The sequence below is a fragment of the Lygodium microphyllum genome, chromosome 10 (assembly GCF_053477565.2).
Source record: "Lygodium microphyllum isolate KBCC chromosome 10, Lygodium_microphyllum_v1.1.10, whole genome shotgun sequence".
NCBI lineage: Eukaryota > Viridiplantae > Streptophyta > Polypodiopsida > Schizaeales > Lygodiaceae > Lygodium > Lygodium microphyllum.
The window spans coordinates 94,964,460-94,991,054 of NC_141144.1; the positions used below are offsets into that span (position 1 = coordinate 94,964,460).

A 26,595-nucleotide genomic window follows, 5' to 3' on the forward strand; every position below is an offset into this window, starting at 1 on the left:
ATGTTGCTCCACTTTTTACCTTACAGTTTAACTGTCTCAATATAGTGTTTGCATTTCATACACTATGCATGCATGCATCATGTCCTTTCATGACGTAGCAAACTTGAGCATGTGCATTGTCCTTTCTAGACCTCCTTGGCTGAACTCTTCCCCTCTGCGAAGTCGCTGGACTAAGTTCCATTTTTAAGTGTGTTTCCCCTTTTACCTGAACACATATATGTCTTTGAATCCTCTCCTATTTTGGGTGTGTAAGAAATTTGAATTATTCCTTATCTAGTCTAGTAAGTCACTGTCAAAGTTTGATTCAAAGGGCTTTTTTATCCCTTGGATGACACATGTCATTCCTTCAAAGTCGTCCACATTTTGTGCCACTTCATAGATGGCCTTTTTAGGGTCTTATCACTTACGCTGCAACATACATGGTACTGTGCTTGCTAGCTCACTGTAATGCCTGTTTGTTCACTCAGAGGCCACTGACAAGAGATTATGCTTTTTTGACAAGAATGTGCTGTAATGTGGTTGTACAGTTTTGGAGGCAGCAGGGGTAAGAGCTATGTCGGCACCAAGGGCAAGGGATTATGTTCCTATGATTTGTTTTTTGCTGTGAAAAAAGGTGTGGTTAATTATTACTTACAAGAAAATACAACAAATTACAATAGAGTAGCTGGAGTTGAATGCAAGTCTCAGGGCGGTCTTGGATGGATGGGGAAAAGAAGCCATGGTGGAGGACAGTGACAACACTGGGGTTTGACTTTGCCAGCATATAGGGTGAAAAACAGGCTTGAAGGGATGCTCAAGTGGCATATGCTGAAAGACTCTTGCGGCTGAAGATCAGCTGGCATCGGCTTTCTAGATGTGCCACATTGTGAGGTTGCCAATAACCTCCCACATCTTTGATTGTGACATTGTAGGTTCTAGCACTTGGTAGTTGGGTAGAGCCTTGAGGTCTCAACTGTACATGAGCCAGCCTTATACACACATCTCCACCTTATACAGTAGGTGATGTCCTTAATTGATGATGACGATTGTATCACGCATCTCCACCTTATACAGTAGGTGATGTCCTTAATTGATGATGAAGATTGTATCACGCATCTCCACCTTATACAGTAGGTGATGTCCTTAATTGATTGATTGCCCATCATAAAATACCCCGATGACACCTTTGAGTGTGGGCTCTTTTATGATAGTTATTTTATTCCTCTCTACTTTACAGGGGAAGTATGAGACCCTCCTCAACCACCGACTATCTCATAAGCATTTCTAGGAAGTACGTTTGAAAGCGTCCTTGATGCTATACTTCATCATTACAAAAACTGTTCTAGAACTCATACGAGTTTTTTGCGTAAAGATATGAGGCCTCTAAACTTTCAACCTACATATGCAGATTTTATGAACTTTCCATGATCATGCCATCTTGTTGATCATAACTGTCTTTTACGGTGGATCTAGCCAACAATCCAAAGCATTAGTCCTTTCTGTGTGTGAGTCTAATCTTGATATGTGTAAGTTTTGGTCACAAGCACCCTAGTCGGATGATATAGTGAAAGTATGTACTATCTTTCTTCTAACCCATACACCATAACCTGCTATCAGTCATTATCGGCGGCTAGCTCTAACACACTTTTCTAGATATCTGTTAATTTTCAAAGGAAACAAATTCAATTGATAATTGATTATGCAAATTCATTAAAAAGGATTCAAGTTTGTTTTTTGTTGTTGTAGCGCACTATCAGTTTTTGGTCCTACCTTTTGGGTCAACTAATGCTCCTGGAACATTCCAAATTTGCTTTTTTTCATATTTTGGAAAGTAGATAGTTGTCTCCTCGATGACATACTTATTTGTAGTAAGTCATCGGAGGAACATGTCGACCACTTGTGCATAGTTTAATGCCTCTTAAGATGAGTGCAGTTGTTTGCAAAGCTATTCAAGTATGAGTTTTTTTGTTTGTTGAGCTTTTGTACCTTGGCTTTGTCATCTTGGATGATGACATTAGGATTAATCTTTAAAAGGGAAGAGCAGTCCTTGATTGGCTTGTTTTTCTGACCGTTAGGCATGTTAAATCATTTTTGGGTTTTGTTGGTTTCCTCTTTAAGTTCTTAAGGACTATGCTGAAATTGTTGAACCCTTGACGTGTTTGCTTTGTTGGTTCTTATTCGTCCTTGTGTATGTAATTATTCATCTCTGTCTGTGAACACACATTAGTGTGTGTAAAAGTGCGTGTCTAGGCGTAAACACCTTTTACACCACTTAGCATTAAGTAAGGGTCGAAAGTGCAGGTGGATACTTCAACCTATATGTTTAAACCTTATTAGTTGTACTTTAATGAATCATCTTGTTATCATTCATCTATCTTATTAATGTTGGTGTATGTGCAACTCTCTCTTTCTCTCTCTCTCCCCCACCCCCCACAAGCCTCCCTAAGTTCTCTTTTCGCCATAGGGTTCCATCTGCCTTAGACGCAGGTCACATTTATGAGCTCCTTAATGTGACAATGGTATTGAGGTGTGAAAGATCTATTAATGGTGTGCAAAAGAAGAAGAAGACCCGTTGCTCCTTGGCACTTGCTCTTGTGGGGCATGTTTGACACTACCCAGATTTGTCTAGTTCATTTTTGTTGCCCTAGTTAAGTTGTTGGCTCCGCTAGTGCTGCACTTGTGCACTGCCTCTTTTGTCTAGCCACTCACTCTCCATTTGACAATCGAGTAGCTTTTGCTTCACTACTAATTGGATTTGCTCGTTGCCTTTAACTTCCACTCTAGGACATAGGTAGTAATGTCCACACGATGGTCATAAGCCACCAGCTCGACTCAATCGCCTTTGCATTGGTGTGGTCTTGTTGCTTCGTCTCCATGTCACTTGTTTCTATCATGCTGCAGTGTGCCACATGTCGACCCACTTACCAACATCCACATCATCATGAGGACACCTTGGCTTGCCATCTCGACACATAGTCAAATAGGTTTTGTAACTAACCTTGCTCAATCAAGGTCAAATCTCTTTCTTGCTATGGGCAGTTCACTGGCAACTTGGAGATATTCAATTCCGATCGAAATTTGATGAAATTTCTTCTCTGACGCTGGGGCTTTTTATTTGGCACCTTCTATAATCAAATTGAGACATCTAGCGATGGGTTCAAGATTGCTTGGGTGCTTGCCTTGGACATTGGGTGGAAAATGGCATGCCAAGTATCCAGTCATTGCTAGGTTGGTGATGTTGTCACAAGTGCTCGAATTGACTGCATCATCCTTGACGTCGACACCAAGGGGGACTTTTTAATCCTATTTATTTTTCTAAAAAATTAAAATAATATTAGAAAAAGTAAAATATGTTAAAAACTAGTAAAAACTTATGTGATTGGAATTAGACATTGGCCATGTAGATGCGTGCACTATGGCCTTTCCATCACTTATTAAATAATTGTGTGGGGTCCTCTTTGAGTTTCAATTTGGAAGTTGTGCCACTTGGCAGCTTGTGAGAGAGCTTGCCATGTGAATGTAGGCTGTTTGGGGCTGGTGGAGGTTGAGGTTGGCCATTTTAGAGGTGGGCAGCTGTTGGGAGAGTGGATTCCAGCCAATTAGGAGCTGACCTGGAGCAATAGCAGCCACTAGGGGCCTATCAGCACTAGGTGACAACATTCTAGGGACCAGAGGTTGTAGGTTACAGCTGTTTGGGGCTGGTGACAGAATTTGGGAGGTCCTTGGCAGCAAGCAACAACAATTAATGCTGTCCTAGATCAGGTGACAGTAGAAATTTGAATTTTCTCTCTTGTCATCCATCTCTTATCTCTTTGACACCTCCCTTAGTCATTCTGAGCAATTCTCAGCAGTTCTTGGTTGACAACATATACATTTGATATGAAAACCCTAATTTACAGCAGAAATTAGGGTTTCTCAGCCACCTTGAGAACCATTGTCATTGATTGAAGGCCTTGTGATTAGAGCAGAAGTTGTGGATGAAGAATTTGTAGCTGATTTGAAGATTGTTCCCATTCACATTTGATTGGACTTGCATGCAAGAGCTTGAACACCAGATTGTGCTCAAACCAAGGGGCAAATTGATTCTAGTTGCTGCTGGTCATTTGTCACAGCCCACTATGTTGAATTTGTAGAGAGATCAGCCGATTTCTCTTTATACTACAAGTACAAGTAATACAAGTTAAAGAAATATTGCAAGGGGCGTCAGTTCTTGGGGCCAATTGGGTGTTGGTTGTTCAAGATCAATAGGATAAAGTGTAATTTTCAGATTTGTAAATTTATTTCTTGCTGTAATGTAAGTTAAATCAGGTCAATTGCCACCCTATCCAAGAACGAAGGTTGGTTTCATTCTCCACCATGGTAATAAAAGACTTGAGACACAAGAAGATTGTTGGCCTAGGTGTGGAGCAATTGTGTGAATAATTTAATGAAGAATGAATGAGAATGAAAGATTTAATTGATGCACAATAGGACTTGATCACAAATGAGAAGCGATGTATTAATGAGAGAGAGAATACAATGCTCAAGGCGATTAGAATGAAAATGCCGCACTTCTATGCTAATGATTCATGGATCAAAGGGCGTCAACATGTAGCCAATGAGATGGCCTACAAACTCCCCTCCATGAAATGGGTGTCTAGACCAATATAGGAACAATGACAAAATCCTAGAAAATAAAAGAAAATATTATGTCATGTTTGCACGAGTTCATTCAAGTGGATATAACAACCTATGATAGTATGGAGTATGATATATCATGGAACAAATGGAATCAAGTTCAAGGCTTGTTGAAAAGCTTGGAACTTTGGTTGAGGAAGAGCCTTCATGAAAAGATATGCCAAATTGTCTTTGGTGGGTACATAAGACAACTCTATTTCTCCAATTGACACCCGCTCATGAACATAAGGGTAATGAACTTCTATATGCTTTGTGTGGGCATGGGGCACTAGGTGCCGTGCATTGGCCAAAGCACTTTGGTTGTCAGTGTAGATAAGTGTAGGAGCCGTTTAGTGCACATGAAGATATGCAAGTAACTTGCGGAGCCAAACACACTCCACTGTGGCTATGAACATTGCTTTGTACTCAGCTTCACAACTAGAAGTAGCTAATGTAGTTTGTTTCTTGCTCAAGAAACAAGAGATGTACCCAAGAAGAAGCAATTGCCACTATGAGAGGCACGAGAATCTAAATAGTAAGCCCAATCACTGCCAGAATATCCATGTAAAGAGAGTGAAGAATTAGCCTTGTAGAAAAGGCCAAGACCGTGGGTGCATTTAAGTTATCGAAAGGCACGCTTCACTGCCTGCCAACGAAGTACGGAACTATTGTGTATAGATATGCTCAACTAGGAGACAACAAACTAAAGATTAGGCCTTGTGTGACATAGATAAATCAAGCATTCAACAGCCTGCTGATATAAAGTAGTATCAAAGGATCCGCTACCATCATCAAAAGTGAATTTGAAATTAGGCTTCAAGGAAGTAGGTAGGGGCTTGCAATCCTCAAAGTGAAAGTGCTAAAGAAGCTGTCCAATATACTTGGATTGTCTCATGATGATGCCCCCTCAATGGTGGCAAATTGAATATCCAAGTATGTCAGAGCGCAGTGATGCGGAAGCGTGGGACCAAGATTGAGAGAGTAGGGTGAACATAGAGAGAAGAGAGAGAGAGAGAAAGAGATTTACGAAAAAAAAAGAGAGAGAAAGAGACAGAAGAACAAGAAGATCTGCTGTATAAAGTATGCTGAATATAAATGAATGCATATATGTACACGGGCGCAATCCATATGTTTGCGTATCTCGACCTCGACAATGTCTCCTTGTTGGACACCTCGAAGTTTGCTGCAATCTGCCCGATCTCTGCCCTGAAATCTGCAACTGCAAGAATGAGAGAGTGTGCTGGTGGTAGGCTATTTATAGCTTGAAGAAAAAGTAAAAAAATTGTCAGGTCGGTTGCATTAAATGCAGTTGACTGTGCTGAAATCTGGCCGACTGGACTACACAGTCCGACTGGACTGCCACGTGGCAGCCCGACTACAACATGCATGTCTGGCTGCTGACGTGGCACTAACAAATGAAAACATTGCTCCGCACACCGAACTACTTTCGAATGACTGCCTGGCTGGAAAACTGCATATATTCACAGCCTAACTGAGGAAAATGCCTGTCCAGGGGATGACAATCTCTAACAAGGTAATAGTGAAGTAGACCGATATTTGTCATGGCAAAGGTTTGCTATGAATTGGCCTTAAATGCTGCAATTTGACCAGCATTGGTCCCAGTGGCAAGCATGCCATCAACATAAGTATAAGAATAATAAAGTTAGATGCTTGACGTCAAATGTAAAGAGTGGCCTCAGTAGGGCTATTCTAAAATCCAAAATGCAATAGATGAGATTGTATGCAAGCATAGCAAGCTCGTGGAGCTTGCTTTAAACCATACAAAGCCAACTTGAGAAGACAGACTTTGTGCTCAAAGACTTTGACTACAAATCTTGGAGGTTGAGAAACATATACCTCCTCAATGAGATATTCATGGAGAAATGCCATCTTGATGTCCAGCTGATGTACCTCCGAATGAAAGTGGGCAGCAAGGGCAATAATACTCTTGATGGTACTAATGTGAGAGGTAGGGGTAAAGGGCAAAGGTCTCCTCAAAGTTGATTCCTTGCTGTTGGGCATAGCCCTTAGCAACAAGGCGGGCTTTGTACTTATCAATAGAACTATCTTTCTTTTAATTTTATAGACCCATTGGATACCTATTGCACACTTGTCATGAGGCAAGTCACATAGCTTCCAAGTGTCATTCTGATGGATGGAATTAAATTCTACCTTCATTGCTTCCATCCAATGATCATTTGAAAAAGCATCTTGATAGCATAAATATTCTTCATCGCATGCTGTAGCCACCAATGCACATGCAAAAAGATTGACTTGTTCCTTGTGGAGTAGAGGCTTGTGTGCAGGCAACCAAAGAAAGAGGTTGCTTGTTGTCCCAAATAGTTACTTTTAGCTTGTTGAATTTCAGCCCTTGTTGCCATAGCAGCAAAGAAACACGTTTCTTTGTTTTGAATCTTTCAAAATGTTTTTTAAAGTAAGAAATGTCTCTATGAGTTAAAATCGAGAGGTTTCTATGACAAAAAAATAGTGAAGCCCTTCTTTAGTAAAATGTTGCATGATGCTATGGGACCTTAAGTGGTCTTTTTTTCCCCTTTTTCCACACTCCTCCCGTCACTCTTGTTTCTTTGTCATGCACGGATAGCATCAGCTTCTCAACCTGCCAAAGTTGATTTTGGATGAGAGACTTACTTTTTGGATAATTTGTTTAGTTATTGGACTCTATCCTTGTAGTAGCAATTCATGTGTTGAAAGTTGATTATAGGACTCTAGTCTCATTTATAAGCTATGTATGATCTATCATAATTCATTTCAAAATTTGACATTTTGTCATTTTGTTTTGGAATCAGAATTATGATGTTGTAGCTTGACTTATTCCACATTGCACATGAACTATGTAGCATGTTAATGTGAAATTTCTATGTATGATATGCATGGATCATGATGTTTGAAGTTTGAATGATGATATAGCTTGCCTAAAGACTAAACTTGGACATAAGTCAATAGTGGACATGTAACGTGTTATTCTCAATTGACTCTCATGTATAATCATTTATGCTTAATTGACATTTCTTTTTTAAGAGAGAGTTCCAAGGAGTTTTAAAACCTCTTTCTCTATTATAAAGCTACAAAAAATTCTTTATAAACAGCCTCATGTTTCTTATTTTGCCTCCTCTTGAAAGAAACTTATGAAACATGTTTCTGACGTCTCCTTTTGGAATGTTTTTGATGTTTCTAGCCGCTATGCTTGTTGCTCCAAGTGATCATGAATAGTGGGCTGCTCATGGGACAAGGTATCGTGCTGCTCTTGTGGCTGTAAATCAAGCTGAATAGGCTGGTGTAATGTATCTGTATATGGTGGAAATGAAGGCTAAGTAGAAGGATCAACCATGGAACCATTATGGAAAAGTGGTAGTAGGTTGTTAATGATGTTTGAAGCATCAATAATAGGCTGTTTTTGACAGTTCAGCAAGGGGTGAGAAGCATTCTCAGTGAAGATAACATCTCGGCTAACAATAATCTTGCATGTGGAGGATCGATAAAGCCAGTACTCTTGGCTTTATCTAATAAATATGTATGGAACATTCTTATAATGCAACTTGTGCCTTTTTTGAGAAGGCACATGAGCATACACCAATGAACTGAAAGTCCTCATACGAGAGAGAGAAGGCTCGAAGCCAATCCATGCCTCATAAGCAATGATGGTGCGTAAAGCTCTTGTGGGAGTCGGGACATGTATTCAAAACATAAGCGGCACGTAGAATCCCATTGAACCAAAAAGAACTAGGTCAATTCTTACTATTCAACACGCATCTTGCCATCTCCATGAGTAAGGGACGATGCATCAGTGATGAATATCTTGAGATGCAAGATACTTTGAAAACTATTTGGAAAGATATTCACGTCCATTGTTGGTGTGAAGGGTTTGAATATGAAAATCGCCATGGTTTTTCACTATGGCAATAAAAGTCTTGAAGTAAGAGAAGACTTCAAACTTAGACTTTAGCCCATATGCCCAAGTGAATCGGGATTTGTTATCAATATAGATGACACAGGATAGGAATCCACCAAGAGATTTGGTCCACATAGAACCACAAACATCACTGTGAAGAAAGATGTAAAATAGATGGAGAATGAACATGAGAATCCTTAGGAAAGGAAAATCAATGCATCTTACCAGGTGAACATCCTTCGCAAATGTGATTTGATGGCAAGTGAATTTTTGCAAGATCTTTCATCATGTCCTTTGATTGGAGCTTCATCAATGCTTGATAGTTAATGTGGCCAAGACTCTAATGTAATAAACTTGTATCTTGGAAAGATTCACTTGTTAATAAGGCATTGCCAAAAGGATTCAGCAAACTATTGATCATATGTATTAAGACAATAGAGACCTTTATTGAGGGTCCCTGTCAAAATAATGGAAGAAGAAACTTGATAATCATATACCTCACATTGGGAGCCATAGAAAATGACGCAAAACCTTGAAGTTGCAATATCTAAGATAGAAATAAGATTCTTCTTGATACTGGACACATAGAATATTGTGCAATGTCAAAGGAGTGCTAGAAACAGAGAACTTGCAAATGACCAATGCCTTCAACTGCATAAGAGGCATTGTCAGCACACATGATTGTGCCCCCCTTAGGTACATGAGAGAGAGAGAGAGAGAGAAAAACTAATACTCAACAAGGGATGATGTGCTTGGATGCACCACTATTGAAATACCAAGTAGAAGCCGCATCAGTAATAGAAAAATAAGTAGCTTGATTAGAATGATTATACCGACATTGTATGAAAAAAGTATAATCCTTAAACTAAGTATCGATTGCTGTCTCATGTGTCAGAGCAAAACCAAACTCCTTTTTTTCTTCTGCAATGGAATGTGCTTATGACATTCAGTGATGTCATGGTTCATCTCTTGGCTATAATTACATCTCTTGGGTTTGTTGACTATATCCTTTGAATGGTTGGAAGAGGATGGACCAGCATGGAAAGATGTGTTACACCTTTTGGGTTTGTTGACCGTACCCTTTGAAGGGTTGGAAGAGGTTGGACCAGTATGGGAGGATGTCTTCGATGGAAAAGGAGTGGAAGTAGAAGAATGACCAGCATGAAAATTTACTAATTTTTTACCAGCAGGTTTGTTTTTGCAACAAAGTGGTAGCAAAACCTTGATATGACTTCAGTAGGCCATTAAGAGTGATGGAAACAAGCTGATTATGTGGAACCACTTCATCAATATTTAATAATTGCTCAATAAGATCTTGATGCTTGTAAGATAAGCATCCATATTACCACCTCCTTCCATGCGAATGCCTTCTAGTTGCTTATGTAGGTAAGCAACCTGCGCTTCATTGTGCACTTGATATGATGATGCAAGCTTATCCCATACATTCGTGGCTATCTTGGATGATCGGATGTGTGGAATGGTACCTTTTCATGGATAAAGCAATCAGGGCATGTACTTGGGTGTCATAGCCATCCCATCGAATCTGTTCTTGAGTGGGAGGTGATGTGGAAGAAGAAGATGATTTGGCATTGCGAGAGCCATCTCTAGATGTGGAGGTGAGAGGTGGTGCCGGTGTTGGAGAAGGTGGCCTTCACTCGGTTCCATTGACAGCATGCCACAAATTCTTCTCTGTAAGAATATGTCATGTCATGCAAGCCCACATTGGGTCGAACAATGACGACGAATCCCAAGTCAGTGTGAGAATTTTGGTTAGTGCTTTCTTGTTGGGCAAGAATAGGCTTGACGATGAGGTCGGTAGATTCAAAGGTTAGTAACAACTAGCGTGCAGGATGCCAGGCATCATAGTAGGGATGTGACTCTCAATCGGCAAGAAGTCAATCAAGGTAGAGGGCGATGACCAACATAAGCTTCATAGTCTTCAAGGGAACACAAGGCATGACTAGGAGGACAATGAAGATCAATTGAGGTGGCATGAAGAGACTAAGTGGTGGTAACAATGGTCGAAATGGTGGCGTGCGTCCGTCGAGCACCACATGTCAAAGTTGATAGAAGCTTGCACAATGGCAATGGTGTTGGGTAGCAGCTAGCCAAGGTGTATCATCAATAAAGGTGACAAAATGGAGGAATGCACCTCGATATTTGGTTCACATAGGACCTTAAACATCATTGTGAAGTAGATGCAGTATAGATGGAGAACCAACATGAGAATCCTTGGGAAAAGGAAATTGGTGCATCTTACCAAGTAGGCAGCCTTCACAAATGCGATTTGATGGTGAGTGGACTTCAAAAAGGTCTTTGATCATATCCTTTGATTGGAGTTTCATTAATGCACGCTAGTTGATGTAGCTAAACTTCTAGTGCTACGAATGTGTATCTTGTGAAGAATCTTTCATTGACAGCTTCAGGGTTGCATTTCGTGCTTACATGACATGTTTCATACGATACTGTACCATATGTTCATTTTGTATGATACTGTATGGTTTACGTGCGTTTGAAGTGTACCCAAAAGGAAAAACAACCTTTTAAAATGTCCATTGGTGCATTTTTTGAAAACTTACCCATTTTTTAAGGTTGTTACACATTCAAACTTCTATTCGTTCACATTCCTCCCTCTTTCATACTCCTTCCTCTTCTCTTCTCCCTCATGTCAGCCCTTAGAAAAGGGCAGTCCCCTCCCCCCATCTCACCACACAAATCAGCCTCCATCTTTATCAATCTCCCTCTCTTGAGCTCAACTTTCAAGCCACTATCTTCTTCAATCACCCTACTCTCTCTCTGTCTCTCTCTCCCCCTCTCCCTTTTCCTTGTTCTCTTCCTCTCCCTCTCCCTCTCCCTCTCCCTATCCCTTTCTCACCTTCTCTTCCTCTCCTCTCCTCTCCCTAGCCCTCTCCCTCTTCTTCTCTCTCCCTCTCCTTCTCTCTCACTTTTAAGTTTCATTCATACACAGCACATCCTTGTGCCTCTCCCTTTTGCTCCCTGTTTCCCAACATGAACTAAGGTATAAAACCCTTTTGTTTTGCATGCATTTTTGGCAAGTGTCCTAAGGCTATTGAATGAAAGAACATATCCCTCTTCCTCTTCCTCTTCCTCTCCTCCTTTCTCCTCATTTTTCTCCACAATGCCTAGGCCCCTTCATGATCTATCTTTAAGTTGCACATTTTATATGTGTGTAGGCTGATTTTATGTATAATTTGATATGTATTTTTAAAATGAACATATGAAACAACGTATTTTATTCTTAAAATTTTTGTGTAGGTTCCATACCATACATATTCACATATTGAATGTATCATATTAGACATACGAAACTACCCTAGCTAGCTTCTAGTGCCATGAATATGTATCTTGCAAAGAATCTTTCGTCGATAAGGCGCAATCAATAGGAGTTTCAACAAGTTGTTGATCATATGTGCAAGACAATAGAGGCCTTTAGTGAAGGTGCATGTCAAGTCAATAGAAGAAACTTCATCATCATACATTGCACATTGGAGGGCATCACAAATGACTAGAAAGCTAGAAGTTGCAATGGTTGAATAGAAATCAAGGTCTTCTTGATGCTGTTTATATAAAGAATATCCTACATTGTCATAGGTGTGCCTAAAATAGAGACAACTTGCACATGATCAATGTCTCTAATTGTGTAAGAGCCATTGTCTGTACACATAACTGTACGACACAAAGTGATGAGCACCACCATCGAAATACCAAGTAGAAGCCGCATTAGCGAAAAAAAAACAATAATCATGAATAGAAGGATTATATTGACATCAAACAAAAAAGTTATAATCCTTGAATTGTGTTATGCCCCGGTTTTTGGCATGATTACACCTCTACGGTTTGGAAGTAGTACCTTTTGGAGGGTTGATAGAGGATGTACTAGCATGGGAGGAGGTCTTCAATGTAGAATGTGTGGAAGTAGAAGTATGGCCACCATGAGGGTTTATTGGTTTTTGATCAACATGCTTGAGGCTTGGCTTTCTCTGATGGTGGGTGGAAAAGACTTGTTTTGTTGCCAAAGTAGCATTGTGGGTGAGACAACTTTGTTCTTTTTGTAACTTAAGCGATATGAGCTAGTTGGATGTATAGGTAACTTGGTATCCCATGGTTACCCATTGCAAAGTAGTTGCAAAGCCTTGATAAGATTTGGATAAACCATTTAGAGTAATAAATATAAGCTGATTATTTGGAACCACTTCATCAATGTTTAATAGTTGCTCTCAAAGATCATTTGATGGGGTGAGTTAAGCATCGATATTACCTCCTTTGTCCATGGGTACATCTTCTAGTTGCTCATGTAAGTAAGTAACTTGCACTTCATTGCAACCTTGATACAAGGAAGCAGATTGATCCCATGCATCCTTGGCTATTTTGCATGATCAAATGCAAGGAATGATGCGTTGATAATAATTTTGAAGAAATATAGTATTGCTTAATAAAGAGAATGGTGAGCAAATGTTGCAGGGTTGTCTCCACACATAGTACGGACTCCATATAGTACCGTACCGTATGTATTCATACGATTTAGGACCAAAAAATTGGCACTTTTTGGTCACTCTTCCCCAAGGCTATAACTTTTTTTCTTTCTTTTTTTCTCTTATTTTTTCTTCTTTCTCTCTCCCCCAAGCCTCTCTCAAGCCTCTAACACCCTCTTTTTCTCTCAAGCCTCTCTGTTGGGATAAAGGCCCGGTTTAAACCCCCTCGTGTATAGTACACGCACATTGTACATGTGAATGCACGCTTTACGTGTCCTAAGTATAAATAAATTTAATTCTTTGTGTACCAACACATTGTTGGTACACTCTTATTGAATCGTACTTTCACTCTGCTCACTCTCTCTCCAGCTGTCACACTCTATCTCGCTCACTCCTGCTCGACTTCCATCTCTCTCAGTTGTGCTCTTCTCACAACATCTGGTATCAGAGCCAATCTGTGCGTGCTTCCCGGGATCACTGACTAATAGGCGACAGTCAACTCGGGAATAGGCAGACGTACAACTGCTGAGCAAGTGACTGCCAGTCAAGTGGCTTGCGTGGTGACAGGAAGCAGCATGCAACGGACAACAACAGGTCAACGAGGAGGAAAAGGCAGCAGTCGGGCGTGAGGCAGTCAGTCGACAAAGCAAGCATAGACGTAACAACCAAATGACGTTTGATAGGTGTTGGCGAGCTTCAACAAGGCAACAACGTGACGTAGGCGCACGCAAGGGGGACCATGGAGAAATCGACGGGTCCATCGGGCGGACGCAGCGGTCGCGTGATGGGTGATAGGCAAGCGACGTGACGTCACGGGACAGGGTCAACGGACGCCCCTCCCCAGCCGGTCAGTTCCTTTTTTAAAAAAAAATCAAAATTTTTCTTTAATCTCTTCATTACCACTTGTATTGGCAAGGGCTCATGCACTGGAGGCACACATTTCAAATTTGTGCAAATTCAAGCCCGGAAATTTGGGGCTTTTCTCGAATTTGATCTTGTCCATGCCTAGCAGTGACATTCAAGTCAGAATTTGCAGACTTTGTGAGTGGTGACCTCGATTAAATTGGGGATTTGACCAAATTTGTCAGAATTTTACTCTTTTGAGTAAAATTTATTAACATTGGATCCTAGAACATTGGGGCTTTTCATGTATTGATAAAATTTTGCTTAGCTGGGTCAGGTTGGTTGACATTCATGCAATTTTGGACTTGAAATATTGGGGATTTGCACAGAATTTGATAAATTTCTGCATTTTTACCCATGTGGTGGCTGTTTCATGTACAAATAGTAGAGATTTATTTCTGATTGAGAAAGAACAAGTGTATTTTACTTGTTCAGTTTGTGCTTTTGCAGATTAGTGCATTTACTCTTGTGTTCGTGATAAAATGGCTACAACTTCTTCCAGTTCAGACATCAAGAGAGAAGAGCTTTCAGATACAGAGGCTGATGTTTTATATGCGATTGATTATGATGCCCTTGTATGTCACATGTAGGATACGCAGATTACCAAGGCTGATGTGATTGATGCACTTTTGTCAGTTGATGATGGTGTCACTCAGACTTAGATTGTAGAGTCTGGTGCCTCTTTCCATGCAACTCCTTGCTTGGAGTGTTTTGCTATGTTCAATGCAGGTAGTTATGGAAATGTGTATCTTGGAAATAACCATGCCTGTAGCATTGATGGGATTGGCATAGTACACTTGTCTTTAGACAACGGTCAAGAGCTTGTGTTGAAAGATGTCAGATATGTGCCTGGCATTAAAAAGAGTTTACTGTCTGTTGGTCAGCTTGACTTGCATGGCTACACCACATTGTTTGGTGGTGGTTTGTGGAAAGTGAAAAAGGATTCCATGCTGATTGCAAAAGGAACCAAGAAGGGCACCTTGTATTGTTTGCACTGTAAAGCCTTGAATGGCAAGTTTCTTGCAGTTGCTGAAATTTGCAGCCACTTGGAGTTATGGCATAAGAGATTAGGCCATATGAGCCAAAAAGGACTTGATGTCCTTACCTCTCTGAAGAGGGTTGATGGAAAAGGCTCTAAACTTGACTTTTGTAATGAGTGTCAGTTTGGAAAGCAAATAAAAAATTCCTTTTACTTTGGTGTCTCTCGTAATTCCAATGTCTTGGACTTAGTGCATTCTGACGTATGTAGTATGCCCGTGAAATTGTTGGGTGGTGCTGCATATTTTATCTCCTTTATTGATGACTGTTCCAAGAAGATTTGGGTATACTTGCTGAAAAAAAAAGCGAAGTGTTTGCTGTTTTTGAAATTTTCATGCATTTGTGACCACTCAGATAGGTAGAAAGCTGAAATGCTTGAGAACTGATAATGGAGGCGAGTTCACATCGATTGAATTCAAGTCCTTTTGTGATGTACATGGTATATAGAGGGAGCTTACAGCCCCTTAGAGCCCTTCTTCAAATGGGGTGGCTGAAAGATATAATAGGACTTTATGTGAAAGAGCGTAGTGCATGCTGACCACTGCTAATCTCCCTCATGAATTTTGGGGAGAGGCACTGAAAATTGCGGTTCACATTTGCAATCACTCTCCAAACAGGTCCTCAAAATAATGGCATTCCTAAGGAGGTTTGGTGTGATAACCTGATTTAAGAGTTAATTACAGCAATAAATAAATGCACATAAAATGAAATACACACTTTACCATAACATTCTTGGACAGTAGACACCCTGTTGGCCCCAAAATTGGCGCCCCTTGCAGTATTTCTTTAGCTTTCATTCAATTGGAAGGAGTACAACTTGAGATTCTTCAATCTCCTCCTGCTAACCAATTGCTCTTGCTGTCATAAATGTCTAGCAAGCCTTTTGGGTCATTTGCCCCTTGTTTCACCCAGGACTTCTTCTCCAATTTGACCCTTGGCTGGCCAAATGCTACCCCAAATCAATTCGGGATGGGCTGGCGCCTGAAATCCCTTGATAATCTTCAATTATTTGTTGCTGATTTCAGTCCCTTGAGCTTTCAATCTTTGGCACGAAACCCAAGGTGGTTGCTAAGCCCTAATTTCTGCTGTGAATTAGGGTTTACTGCAGAAATTACAGATCAGCCCACCAAAAATGACTGAGATCTCCTCCGAATGGCTGAGAATTGTTGAGAATGGCTGAGCATAGGCTGAAGGAGATGAGAGAACGCTGTAGAGAGAGAAAATTTTGAGATTTGTCGCGAAGAACTGATCAAAATCAGTTGCTGCCCTGTTGTACCAGCCCCAAACGGATGCACCAACAACAATAGGAGCATCAGAGACTGTGATCTTCAGGAGAAAGTGCATCAGCAGCAATTGTTAGCTTCCCAAGGTCAAGAATATGCAATCTCCATCACCAAAATGGTCTCCAATGGTTGGAAATTGGCCCCAAAAGCTGGTAGCAATAGTCCAACACCTCTTTCCAACATCTCCAAAATGAAAAAACGAGATTTCCCTCACCCTTCAGCCCTATTTAGCCTTTCCCCCACTTGCATGGGAAAGATTTGCCAAGTGGCAGCTTTCTTAATCCATTTTCAGCAATTTCTAGCCATTTAATTAATTTTCAGAATTAATTAATTTTGAAAATTAATTCAGCCCTTAATCCATGCCTAGAAAACTGACCTTGCCCATCCAAAAATTAATTGGCTAGGCCATTTGCAACCCAAAGTGGTCCCATGCATTAATTGACCCTTGGACAAGCAGTAATCCATTAATTAATGCCTAGTCCCTAGTGTCACCACTGACACTTAATGGCCAATTAATGGTCCTAGGGGCAAACTGACACCAAAATTCACCTAGAATCTAACAAGTGTAACTTGTTACAACTTTTGCCTTTGACACCCATCTTTTTCACAGGGTCCTTCGGTCTTCAACTGTGAGAAAGTAGCTTGCACCTCACATGCGCAACACATGTGCATATTTTAATTGCACATTTGATTAATCCTTTAATCAAATGTCAATTAAACATAAGCAAAGCATCAAATTTTCACGTCCTCATGACACTGAAACTGATAATCAGCCGGTTATTTTTGAGCAAGATGACAATGGACAGTAAATAGGAGCATAAGGAGGTCATGGACAGCAAGATAGGCTTGCTGATTATGAAAATGTAGGTGTTGGAAATGAAAATGAAGGTGCTGTACGGCATGAATAGCACACTGAAAATTGCTTACAGTAGTCAATAAATGCTGAAAATAATATACCTCTATATGTAGATCCAATTCATGAAAATGTGGATCATTGGGTACGCAGGTCTACATGCGTAAGAAGGCAACCACATAGGTTTGACCCCTCCTTGCATTATGTGATGCTTACAGATGAGGGTGAGCCTCTTACATACAAAGAGGCCAAGTCATGTGAGTTCAGCAGTAAGTGAGAGCTTGCTATGCAGGAAGAGATTAAATCTCTATATGCAAATGATACTTGGGATCTTGTGTCATTGCCCAATGGAAGGAAGCCAATTCCAAATAAATGGGTGTACAAAGTAAAGACAGTTGGTGGGAAACCCAAGTACAAGGCAATATTAGTTGCCAAAGGGTATGCACGAAAGGAAGGGATTGACTTCCAAGAGGTCTTTTCACCTGTTGTAAAGATGACCACTCTACGTGTGCTTTTTGCTCTCACTGCTGTTTTAGATTTAGAGCTGTATCAAATGGATGTAAAAACAACTTTCTTGCATGGTGACATTGATGAGGAAGTCTACATTAAACAGCCTGAGGGCTTTGTAGTTCCTAGAAAAGAGCAAATGGTGTGTAAACTAAAACGCAGCTTGTATGGGTTGAGGCAAGCACCACGGCAATGGTACAAAAAGTTTGACACCTTTATGCTATCTCATGAGTTTATACGCAACCATGCATATCATTGCTTGTGCATGAAAAAGAATATAGATGGCAGCGCCATCATACTTGTTTTGCATGTGGATGATATGTTACTAGCTGGGAAAAGGAAGACTAGCTTGGATGCTCTCAAAGATAAGCTGAAATCAGCCTTCTCCATGAAAGATTTGGGGAATGCAGAGCATATTTTGGGCATGAGGATTCGTAGAGATAGAATGCAGAAATTGTTGTTTTTATCTCAAGAAAAGTACATTGGAAAGGTACTGGACAGATTTGACATGGTTGAAGCTAAGCCTTTTGGGGTACCCTTACCTCCTTATCTCAAGCTTAGCAAAGCCAACAGCTCGAAAGATGACGTGGAAGCAAATGCTATGAAGGGAGTTCCTTATGCATCAGCTTGTGGCTCTCTTATGTATGCTATGGCTGCTACTCATCCAGCAATGGGAGTTGTTAGCAGGTTTATGTCAAATCCTGGCAAAGCACATTGAGAGGCTATCAAGTGTATTCTTCGATACCTTTAGGGTACACAAATAAAAAGTATTTGCTATGGGCAGGGTGCACTTAGTTTGTAGGGTTATTGTGATGCAGACTGCAGTTTTGGGATGTGATAGCCAGAGTGTTGTGTATTTGGCTAAGAATGCCATGTATCATTCACGCACAAAGCATATAGATGTGCGATATCATTTCATCAGGCAGATTCTGGAAGATGGTCAACTCACATTGACCAAGATTAAAACACAAGACAACCTTGCAGATGTTCTCACTAAAAGTCTAAGCAAAGCTCAGCATGAGCATTGCATACGACTAGTGGGAGTTGGCTAGCTAGAGGTTCACATCGGACCTCTAAGTGGGAGATTGCTGGGGTAAAGGCCCGGTTTAACCCCCCCGTGTATAGTACACACACATTGTACATGTGAATACACCCTTTATGTGCCCTAAGTATAAATACATTTTATTCATTGTGTACCAACACATTATTGGTACACTCTTATCGAATCATACTTTCACTCTGCTCACTCTTTCTCCAGCCGTCACACTCTCTCTCGCTCACTCCTGCTCCACTTCCATCTCTCCCAATTGTGCTCTTCTCACAACACCTCTCCAAGTCTCTCAAGCCTCTTTCTCTCTCTCTAGCCTCTCTCATTCTCAACCTTCTCTCTCTCAAGCCTACTCTTATTTGTATTATCATGTATGATATATCACTCCCATCTATGTACTGCACCGTACGTATTCATATGATTTAGTACGAAAGACTTCGCCCTTTTTGGCTACTCTCTCCCAAGCGTACATATTTCTTTCTGTCTTTCTCCTTTCTTTTTTTTTTCTTTCTTTCTTCTCTCTCTCTCTCTCTCTCTAGTCTCTCTCTTTCTCAATCTTCTCTCTGAAGCCTACTCTTATTTGTATGATCCTTCATGTATGATGTACTCCCATCTATGTACTTGTAACTTGCAGATAACAATAGTGCATGGTACGCATGAGACATGAGGTTTTGGCATGTTATGCTTAAATATTCATCTTATATGCTCTAATTGCATTGCGATTTAGACTTTAAACATCTATTTTATTATCTTTAGTTCAAAATAATCAAGTTTATTTTTTTTCATACTAATATCGTACCGTACCTTATAAAATCTCCAGGTATCATTTAGTACCGTACCGTATCGTACCTTTCATACTTGACAACTATAAAATGCTGAAATCAATGATTAGTGGTTGTTGATGATCTGAAAATGCACATAGTAGTAGAAATTGAAAATAGTCACTAAAGAAATATGCTTGAAAAGTAGAATTTTGCTTGAATGTCAAGAAGAAATAGGTCAACAAGCCAAGTAATGTAATCTTTGAATACGTTGACACAAAAACAGTGATTTGGGCAAAAGCTCCAAATTTGGGGTGCCTCAGAGGTCAAATTGGACAAAAGCCTCTAAAAATTTCTTGAAAATTGAAGTAAAATTTTAGAAAGTTGATGAACTTTTTACTTGATTAATGTCGAATTGAGTCTTGATTTCGATGAATTGGGCCAAATTAAAGCCCTAAAAATTTTGAAGAAATTTGGGTAAAGCTGAGCTTGAACAACAAAAAGGTCCAAGTTTTGTGAAGAACGAAGCCACAATTTTGCGATTTGGTAACAAATTTTTGGAAATTGATGAAAAGCCCTAAATTTTTAAAATAAAATATTAACCAGATTGGGTGAATCTGAAGAAATCTCGAACTTTTTGCATAGTTTGTGTTGTGCTAGGGGCTTACATGGAAACATGGGCTTTGTTCAATGAGAAGTCAAAGGTATATCGACCTTGGAGGTGTCAAGAAGTTGGTTGATGTGGCCAGTATGTTAGACCCAAGGTGACAAGAGAGCATAGAACACTGGATGACATTGTGGCGGATAGAAGGGTAGAATGTAGTCGGCGACGAGTGTGTTAGATGTAGCATCAATGGCAGTAACAATTGATAGTCTAGGGGAGTATCAAGGGAGCAATGACATGGCAAATGTGGTCACAACATTCAAGCAATTGGCGCAGGGTGGCTACTTAAAAGGCAACATGTGATTATGACTAAGGTGGCGGTGACTCAAGAGGTAGTAGCCTTGGACTAGGTTGGTTCTAGGGTAGGTGGTAGATTGGGCCTCAGCTAGGATGGCTGGTTATCCATAGATCAGTGAACAGGGACTAAGGCAACAAAAGCAATCAAGCAATTGAGGACATGTGTAGTGTGTTATAGACCGAGTTGTAGTGGCAGCAAGAGTTCTAAGGGTGGTTGAATCCTCTTGAAAGAAAGGTGGAATGGCGGTGACAATGGTTACATGGTAGTGCACAACCGTCAATAGCCACAAGTCAAGACGATGAAAGTTGGCGTAGTGCCAATGGCTTTGTGTGGCAGCGAGCGGAGGTGTAGTGCTCAATGTCAATGGCTAAAATCTGATGTTTCTATTTTTTTTGTAAAGGGGTGTTGCCAATTGAATTCTCACTTTGGTAGGATGTGGCCATTAGTCCAAGATGAAACTAGTAGCTTAGAAAGCGTTTGCAGTCAAGATGCTTGAAAGTTGGTGGTTGAGAGAAAGGTGGTGAAAGTTTATTCCATTAACATGGTTCACTCTTTAAACAAGGAAAAGTGTATTTGTCCAATTATGAGGATATCCTGAAAAAAAATACGAATGTCACAACGTGCTTAGTGTGTGGAAATACCTTGACATACACATAGTTGCCAATAAACTTGTTTTAAAAGATTAGGAAATCTGTTTAATACATGTATAAAATATCTGAACTTTTTAGCAAAAATCCTAAAAATGCTTTTGAAATATTGTAATTAAAGTTTATCATGGATTCATTTGAGACATTAAAATGGGTTTTTATTAATGGTTGATATTGATTGCATAGAGTTTGTTTTAGTGGTCAACCAATGTTACATCCATATATATATATATATATATAGTTAATGTTAGTCATAAACAATGGACCATGATGCATGTTAATATATATAGTATGTTGAATGTGTGCGTGCGTGTGTGTGTGTGTGTGTAGTATGTTGAATGTCCATTTGTATCTCATAGAATCATGAACCTTGATTAGGTGTGCTTGCTGTGTTATAGGAGTCATATTCTACATGTATATAAAGTTACATAATTCTTTCCCATCTCGAATGAAACCCATTTTCAACATTTAAATGAAACTTGTATGAAACTAAAGATACTTGTTTCAAACCTCCCACTTTAGAAATATGGTCTCTTGACTCCATCCCTGAGGATATTGTTGAGGGCAACAATCATTCATAAGGGAGGAATTGTTACATTCTTTGACATCGAGGATGGGCGCCTATAGTATTGGTCACAACCTTGGCCCATGATTGACTTTGTGGGAATGCATTCAGGGCACTCTCAAGTTACGGTACTTGAGTCTTATAATTGGACTCAAGGTCCATTTGTGTACATTCATTGTAACCACTACGCTTGGACTTTGGGCTTTTTGTCATGTCCATACATTGGGACAGTATGGATTGGTGATATGGAATGCTAGCCCTTGTGACATGAGTCTATCTTGATACGTTGTTGGTCCCATGTTGGTGGGCGAGGTGGTTTGGCTCTATGGCTAGGAGGTGAGCTCAATGTCCACTGCCTTATGGTTTATATGGTGTGGGTACAACTTGTGTTGTGTCTTACGTTCGGATTGGATTCTAGGGGGACATTTCACACTTAGCTTCACTATTGAGAACGTTGGATACTACAATAATGGTCTAGAAGGGGAAAGTGTTTTATTCCCACTCCAAAGGATGAGGCGTGAGTACATTCGATAGTACAATAAGGGTCTAGAAGGGAAAAGTGTTTTATTCCCACTCCAAAGGATTAGGCTTGCCTACACATGGTCAGAGATCTATTGAGGCAATAAGTTGTACTTGACATGTACTAGGTGGTACTTGGTGATAGATTTTTGCCTAGATCATTTTATTAGCTATTAATGTCAATGGTGACATTAGGAAGTAGGTATTAATTACTTAATTAGTACCAGTTCAGGGGCTAGTAAATGCTCAGGCATACTTGGATGACAAATTAGCCTAGCTAATTTAATTAGATTGGTGAAATTATTTTCTAAGCAATAATTAATAGTAAAATTAATTTTCAGAATTGAGAATCTGAAAATTAAATTAATTTGGCTGAAGATTGCTGGAAAATGCAACTAGAATGCTACCACTTGGCAAAACTTGCCCATGCAAGTGAGAGGAGGTTGGGAGAGGAGTCGTCATTCTAGGCTTGACCAACTAAGAAGCCCGGAGCAGGTCGCCAACTGTTCAGGCCCAATTACAGGCACTAGGAGCATCACCAAGAGCAGGCGATAGGAGTTCAATGCCTTAGGACAGTTGGGCAGTGGAGTTTGTGGGTAGGAGACAACCTGCTTGAGGGCTGTTCTAGCATGGCAGCAATCGAGATCGGCCCATTTTACATGACAAGGTCTAAATTTCCTCTCTCCTTAACATTCTCTTTCATTCTTTAGCTATCGCTCAAGTTATCTCTGCCAATTTCAGCTATTGGAGGTGAAGAATTCTAAGATTCATTGTTGTAAACCCTAATTCACAGTAGAAATTGGGATTTGATAGCCACCTTGGAAAGTGTGCTCAAAATTTAGGGCCTAGTACTTGAAATTCAGCAGCTGAAATATGGGAAATTTAGAGAAATTCAAGAGACCATCCAGCCAACCTTAAGTATGGGGCAGAATTTGTCACCCAAGAATTCTAAGATTCATTGTTGTAAACCCTAATTCACAGTAGAAATTAGGATTTGATAGCCACCTCGGAAAGTGTGCTCAAAATTTAGGGCCTAGTACTTGAAATTCAGCAGCTGAAATATGGGAAATTTAGAGAAATTCAAGAGACCAGCCAGCCAACCTTAAGTATGGGGCAGAATTTGTCACCCAAGCAACAAATTGAAGATCAATCCCAAAGCAAACTAAGGGGCAAATTGGTTGGAAGGCTTCTTGGTTGCTAAGGACAGCAAGATGTATTGAAGATTGAAGGAGATCAAGCTGGATCTTAGGTGTACTTCAACCTTTAGCAATACAAGTTAAAGAAATACTGCAAGGGGCACCAGTTTTGGGGCCAACAAGTATCTATTGTCCAAGATTAAGTGGCTACGTTTGCATTTTCCAAGATTAAGTGGTTACGTTTGCATTTCAGTTTATTTGAATTTAAATTGTTTGCTGTAATTAGTGGATAATCAGGTCAGTGCCACCCTTACCAAGAAGGAGGTTTGGGTTCAGTGCTAGTTATTGAGGTGTGTAAGTTGAGGCCTGTTGATTGCTCTGCTAGCTTGGAGGGTTCCCAATCTTTTGCCCTAAATCTGAGAGCTCCTTCCCTTGGAAATAACATGTCAGTCTACATCCTTGCTATAAGCCCATCTTTAAAACTGAAAGAGAGTTTTTCCTCTTGAAAGCTTGTGGTGTTCCAAACATAATTGTTGCAATTGGAGACTTTGGATACTTCAAACAGGTTTACTATATATAATTTCATCCGTGAAGGTTTTATGAATGTTTGATACCAGGTGTAGTGCTGATGAATACAACGGGACTCTCATCTCAAGGTGTAAAACGAAAAGCAGCAGTTCAGGCACTTTTTAGCAAGCTCCTTTACTTGTCTGAGGTACCCTGCTGGATGCTCTCCATCCTTTAGAATTGTAACAAAAATATCTAGGGCTTATTACCTGGCTTGTTTTGGATCAGCTGGATGAATTCTGTTTAGAAACATCACGGGGCTCACTGCAGTTGAAACAGATTTTTGGAGTCACAGAGTAAGCTTCACTCCTTTCCATGTTGAATTTAGTACTTGGATTTTTTAATTTATTTTTTGGTTTCAGGCCTGGGGGGGGGGGGGGGGGGGGGGTGGTGGTGTTGGTTGGGGATGGATATATGATACAGTTTTAGCCCATCTCAAGCTCCCAAGAGGTTGGCATAATGTTTGCAGAAATTGAGCTAGACCAGTATAACCAAGACGGCGAATACCTGCGTGGAACATAATCTTAAATGTTTTTCCTCATTTTTTGTCTCCATGTATGCAGGTTTATGAGTTCTATTATCACAGGCTCATTTGTGGTGTTCTATGTTAATCTTTGTATGATTGTTTATTTGTAAATTTTTGTATGATATAATAGATGAAATTTTTCTGAGAGCTTTAGGCCTTACGTTAAATGTCAAACAAGCACATTTCAAGATAGGACTAATTATAGGATAGGCCAAACTAATATTGAGATGTTAATTGTGAAATTGGACATGCATATGTGGACTATGTTAGAAAGATGCATGGATTCTTCTGAACTAGAGGGCTGGGATTCTCATTAGACTTGTATTCTTTTGTTCTATTTGTCCTTAATGTGGTTGGTGCCAGCTGGATTGGCTCACAACCTTGTACCAACACTGGCTCTTACTGTTTGCTGGATTGTGGAGAGTTATGTAATAGTTAAAGATTAACCACAAATGCAATAGAGGATTTTGAAAATGGGAAAGTGGTCGAAGTCCTGACATGGGTATATATCTTTTACACATGTTTTGTATCTTGAGGTAGCTCTGAAGTGCTTTCTTTTTTCACTGGTTTCTCTCCTGTCCTGCCTCGTGTAGTCTGGTTTAAATGTTTAGGACTTCAGCCAATCTATCCATTTCAGACACCAATACTTCTGTAATTTGTACTGAACTTCGTTAGCCTCTGGTAGATCAGGAATAGTCTCGGTCATTAGAGACCAGAACTGGCACCCAAAGCAGTTGTCAGATGTACTGCCATAAATTGGATAGTCTAAAGTCTGGAAGTACATGGACTTGACCAACTGGAATATGTTCACACTAGTAGGAAAATGCTTGTACAACAGGCAGGAGAGTAAGTTGCAGTGGGAGAGTTTCCTGAAGTTCTGATTGTTACTATTTCACTTTGCGAAAGCTCAAATCTAAAATGCACTGTAGAAGGGAAATTATAGGTCGTACAGCATATATTTTCTGTTTACTGCACAGCTTGGTTTAAACCATTTTCATAAATTAATCCTCCTATATTGGATGTTTATGGTAAAACACCACCACTTTGCAGAGTTTTTGGGAAACTCCAGCAGCTTTTTCTTATTTTTGTGTTTATGAAGTGTTCTCTTTTTGCAGTGAGGATGCAAACAGCATACGCATTGAAACTCTTTCAGAAGTTGCAGACGTGGAATCACTCGAGAAAATGGTCTCTCCATCTAAGTTGGACATAGAAGAAGGGGAGTCCCAATGATTTGAATTTTGTTGTCCTAGTGGTTTATGTCTGTAGGTATTCCAAGGTGAAGCATAGTATTTATTGCTAACGGCTAATTGCATGCAGCAAATTGACTCTTTTGCAGAGCTTTAGATTTTTTCCCCTAAAGAATACATATTTTCCTAAAGAACATATATTTTGATAGCTAGCAGGAGCAGTTTATATTGGTGCATGAGCCTTTACTTTTGCCAGAAATCACACCGAAATCAAGTGCACGGAGTTTTGTGTGTCTGCTTTATTGGAGATCTTGCACATTGTTGTATATAGAGAGAGGGTGAGAGGGATGGATAGAGGAAAGGAGTGTCAGCTATGATTTCAAGGAAGAAGTCCAGGTTTGTTGTACTCACCTATTTAAATCTTGACAAAATAGGGTCAGACGGCTTAGGTGGGATTGATTAAGGTGATATACTCTGAGCTGGCTCATCCCATTGTAAGCACATCTTGTAGTTTTGGAGCTATCATTGGTTCTCCTTGTAGAATTGTTAGCCAAATGCTTAAACTTGTATTTCAAAGATCAAACTGCACTTCTGATTCATGACCATTCTAAAAATGTAAAGAGTAAATATCTAGCTGAGGAGTTAGATGAGCATGAGGTCCATTCTAAAAATATGATTAAAATTGATCTTGTGAGAGGTTCCAGCACTTAATAAGAATGGTGAGCCTAATGTAAGGTGGGTGACACAAATCAAGGAAAGCCCATGCATTCAAATTAAGTCCATGGTATTAACCTATGAAACAAGTTCAAGTGACTGTCAACTTTAAGAATAGAAGAGCCTGAGCAAATCATATAAGAGGTAAGATAGTAGGCCTTGAGAATGGTGTTTGAGGAATGATCGAGACACAGCTATCAAGAAAAGTTGAGGTTCTTATATAAAATAATCAAGGAAATTGAAACATAAGAGAGTCAACTAGATGGTTGTAAGGGTATCCTTGATTTGATTGCGCCCAACTTCTATGCACACATTTTTTAGGAGCTTCTCTTAGGCTGCTG

The 26,595-nt window shown here is 40.0% G+C and overlaps 1 protein-coding gene across 1 annotated transcript in view; it reads left to right on the forward strand.

Moving 5' to 3' along the window:
• Window positions 1–25,831, forward strand: part of LOC148030302 (uncharacterized) — a 57,370-nt gene extending 31,539 nt beyond the window's left edge. The window contains exons 4-6 of the mRNA XM_087686586.1: window positions 23,878–23,975; window positions 24,056–24,123; window positions 25,469–25,831. Of these exons, the coding sequence (XP_087542712.1) occupies window positions 23,878–23,975; window positions 24,056–24,123; window positions 25,469–25,583 (281 nt within the window). The 3' untranslated portion in view covers window positions 25,584–25,831. The remainder of the gene's footprint in view (window positions 1–23,877; window positions 23,976–24,055; window positions 24,124–25,468) is intronic.
• Window positions 25,832–26,595: the final 764 nt, after the last annotated feature.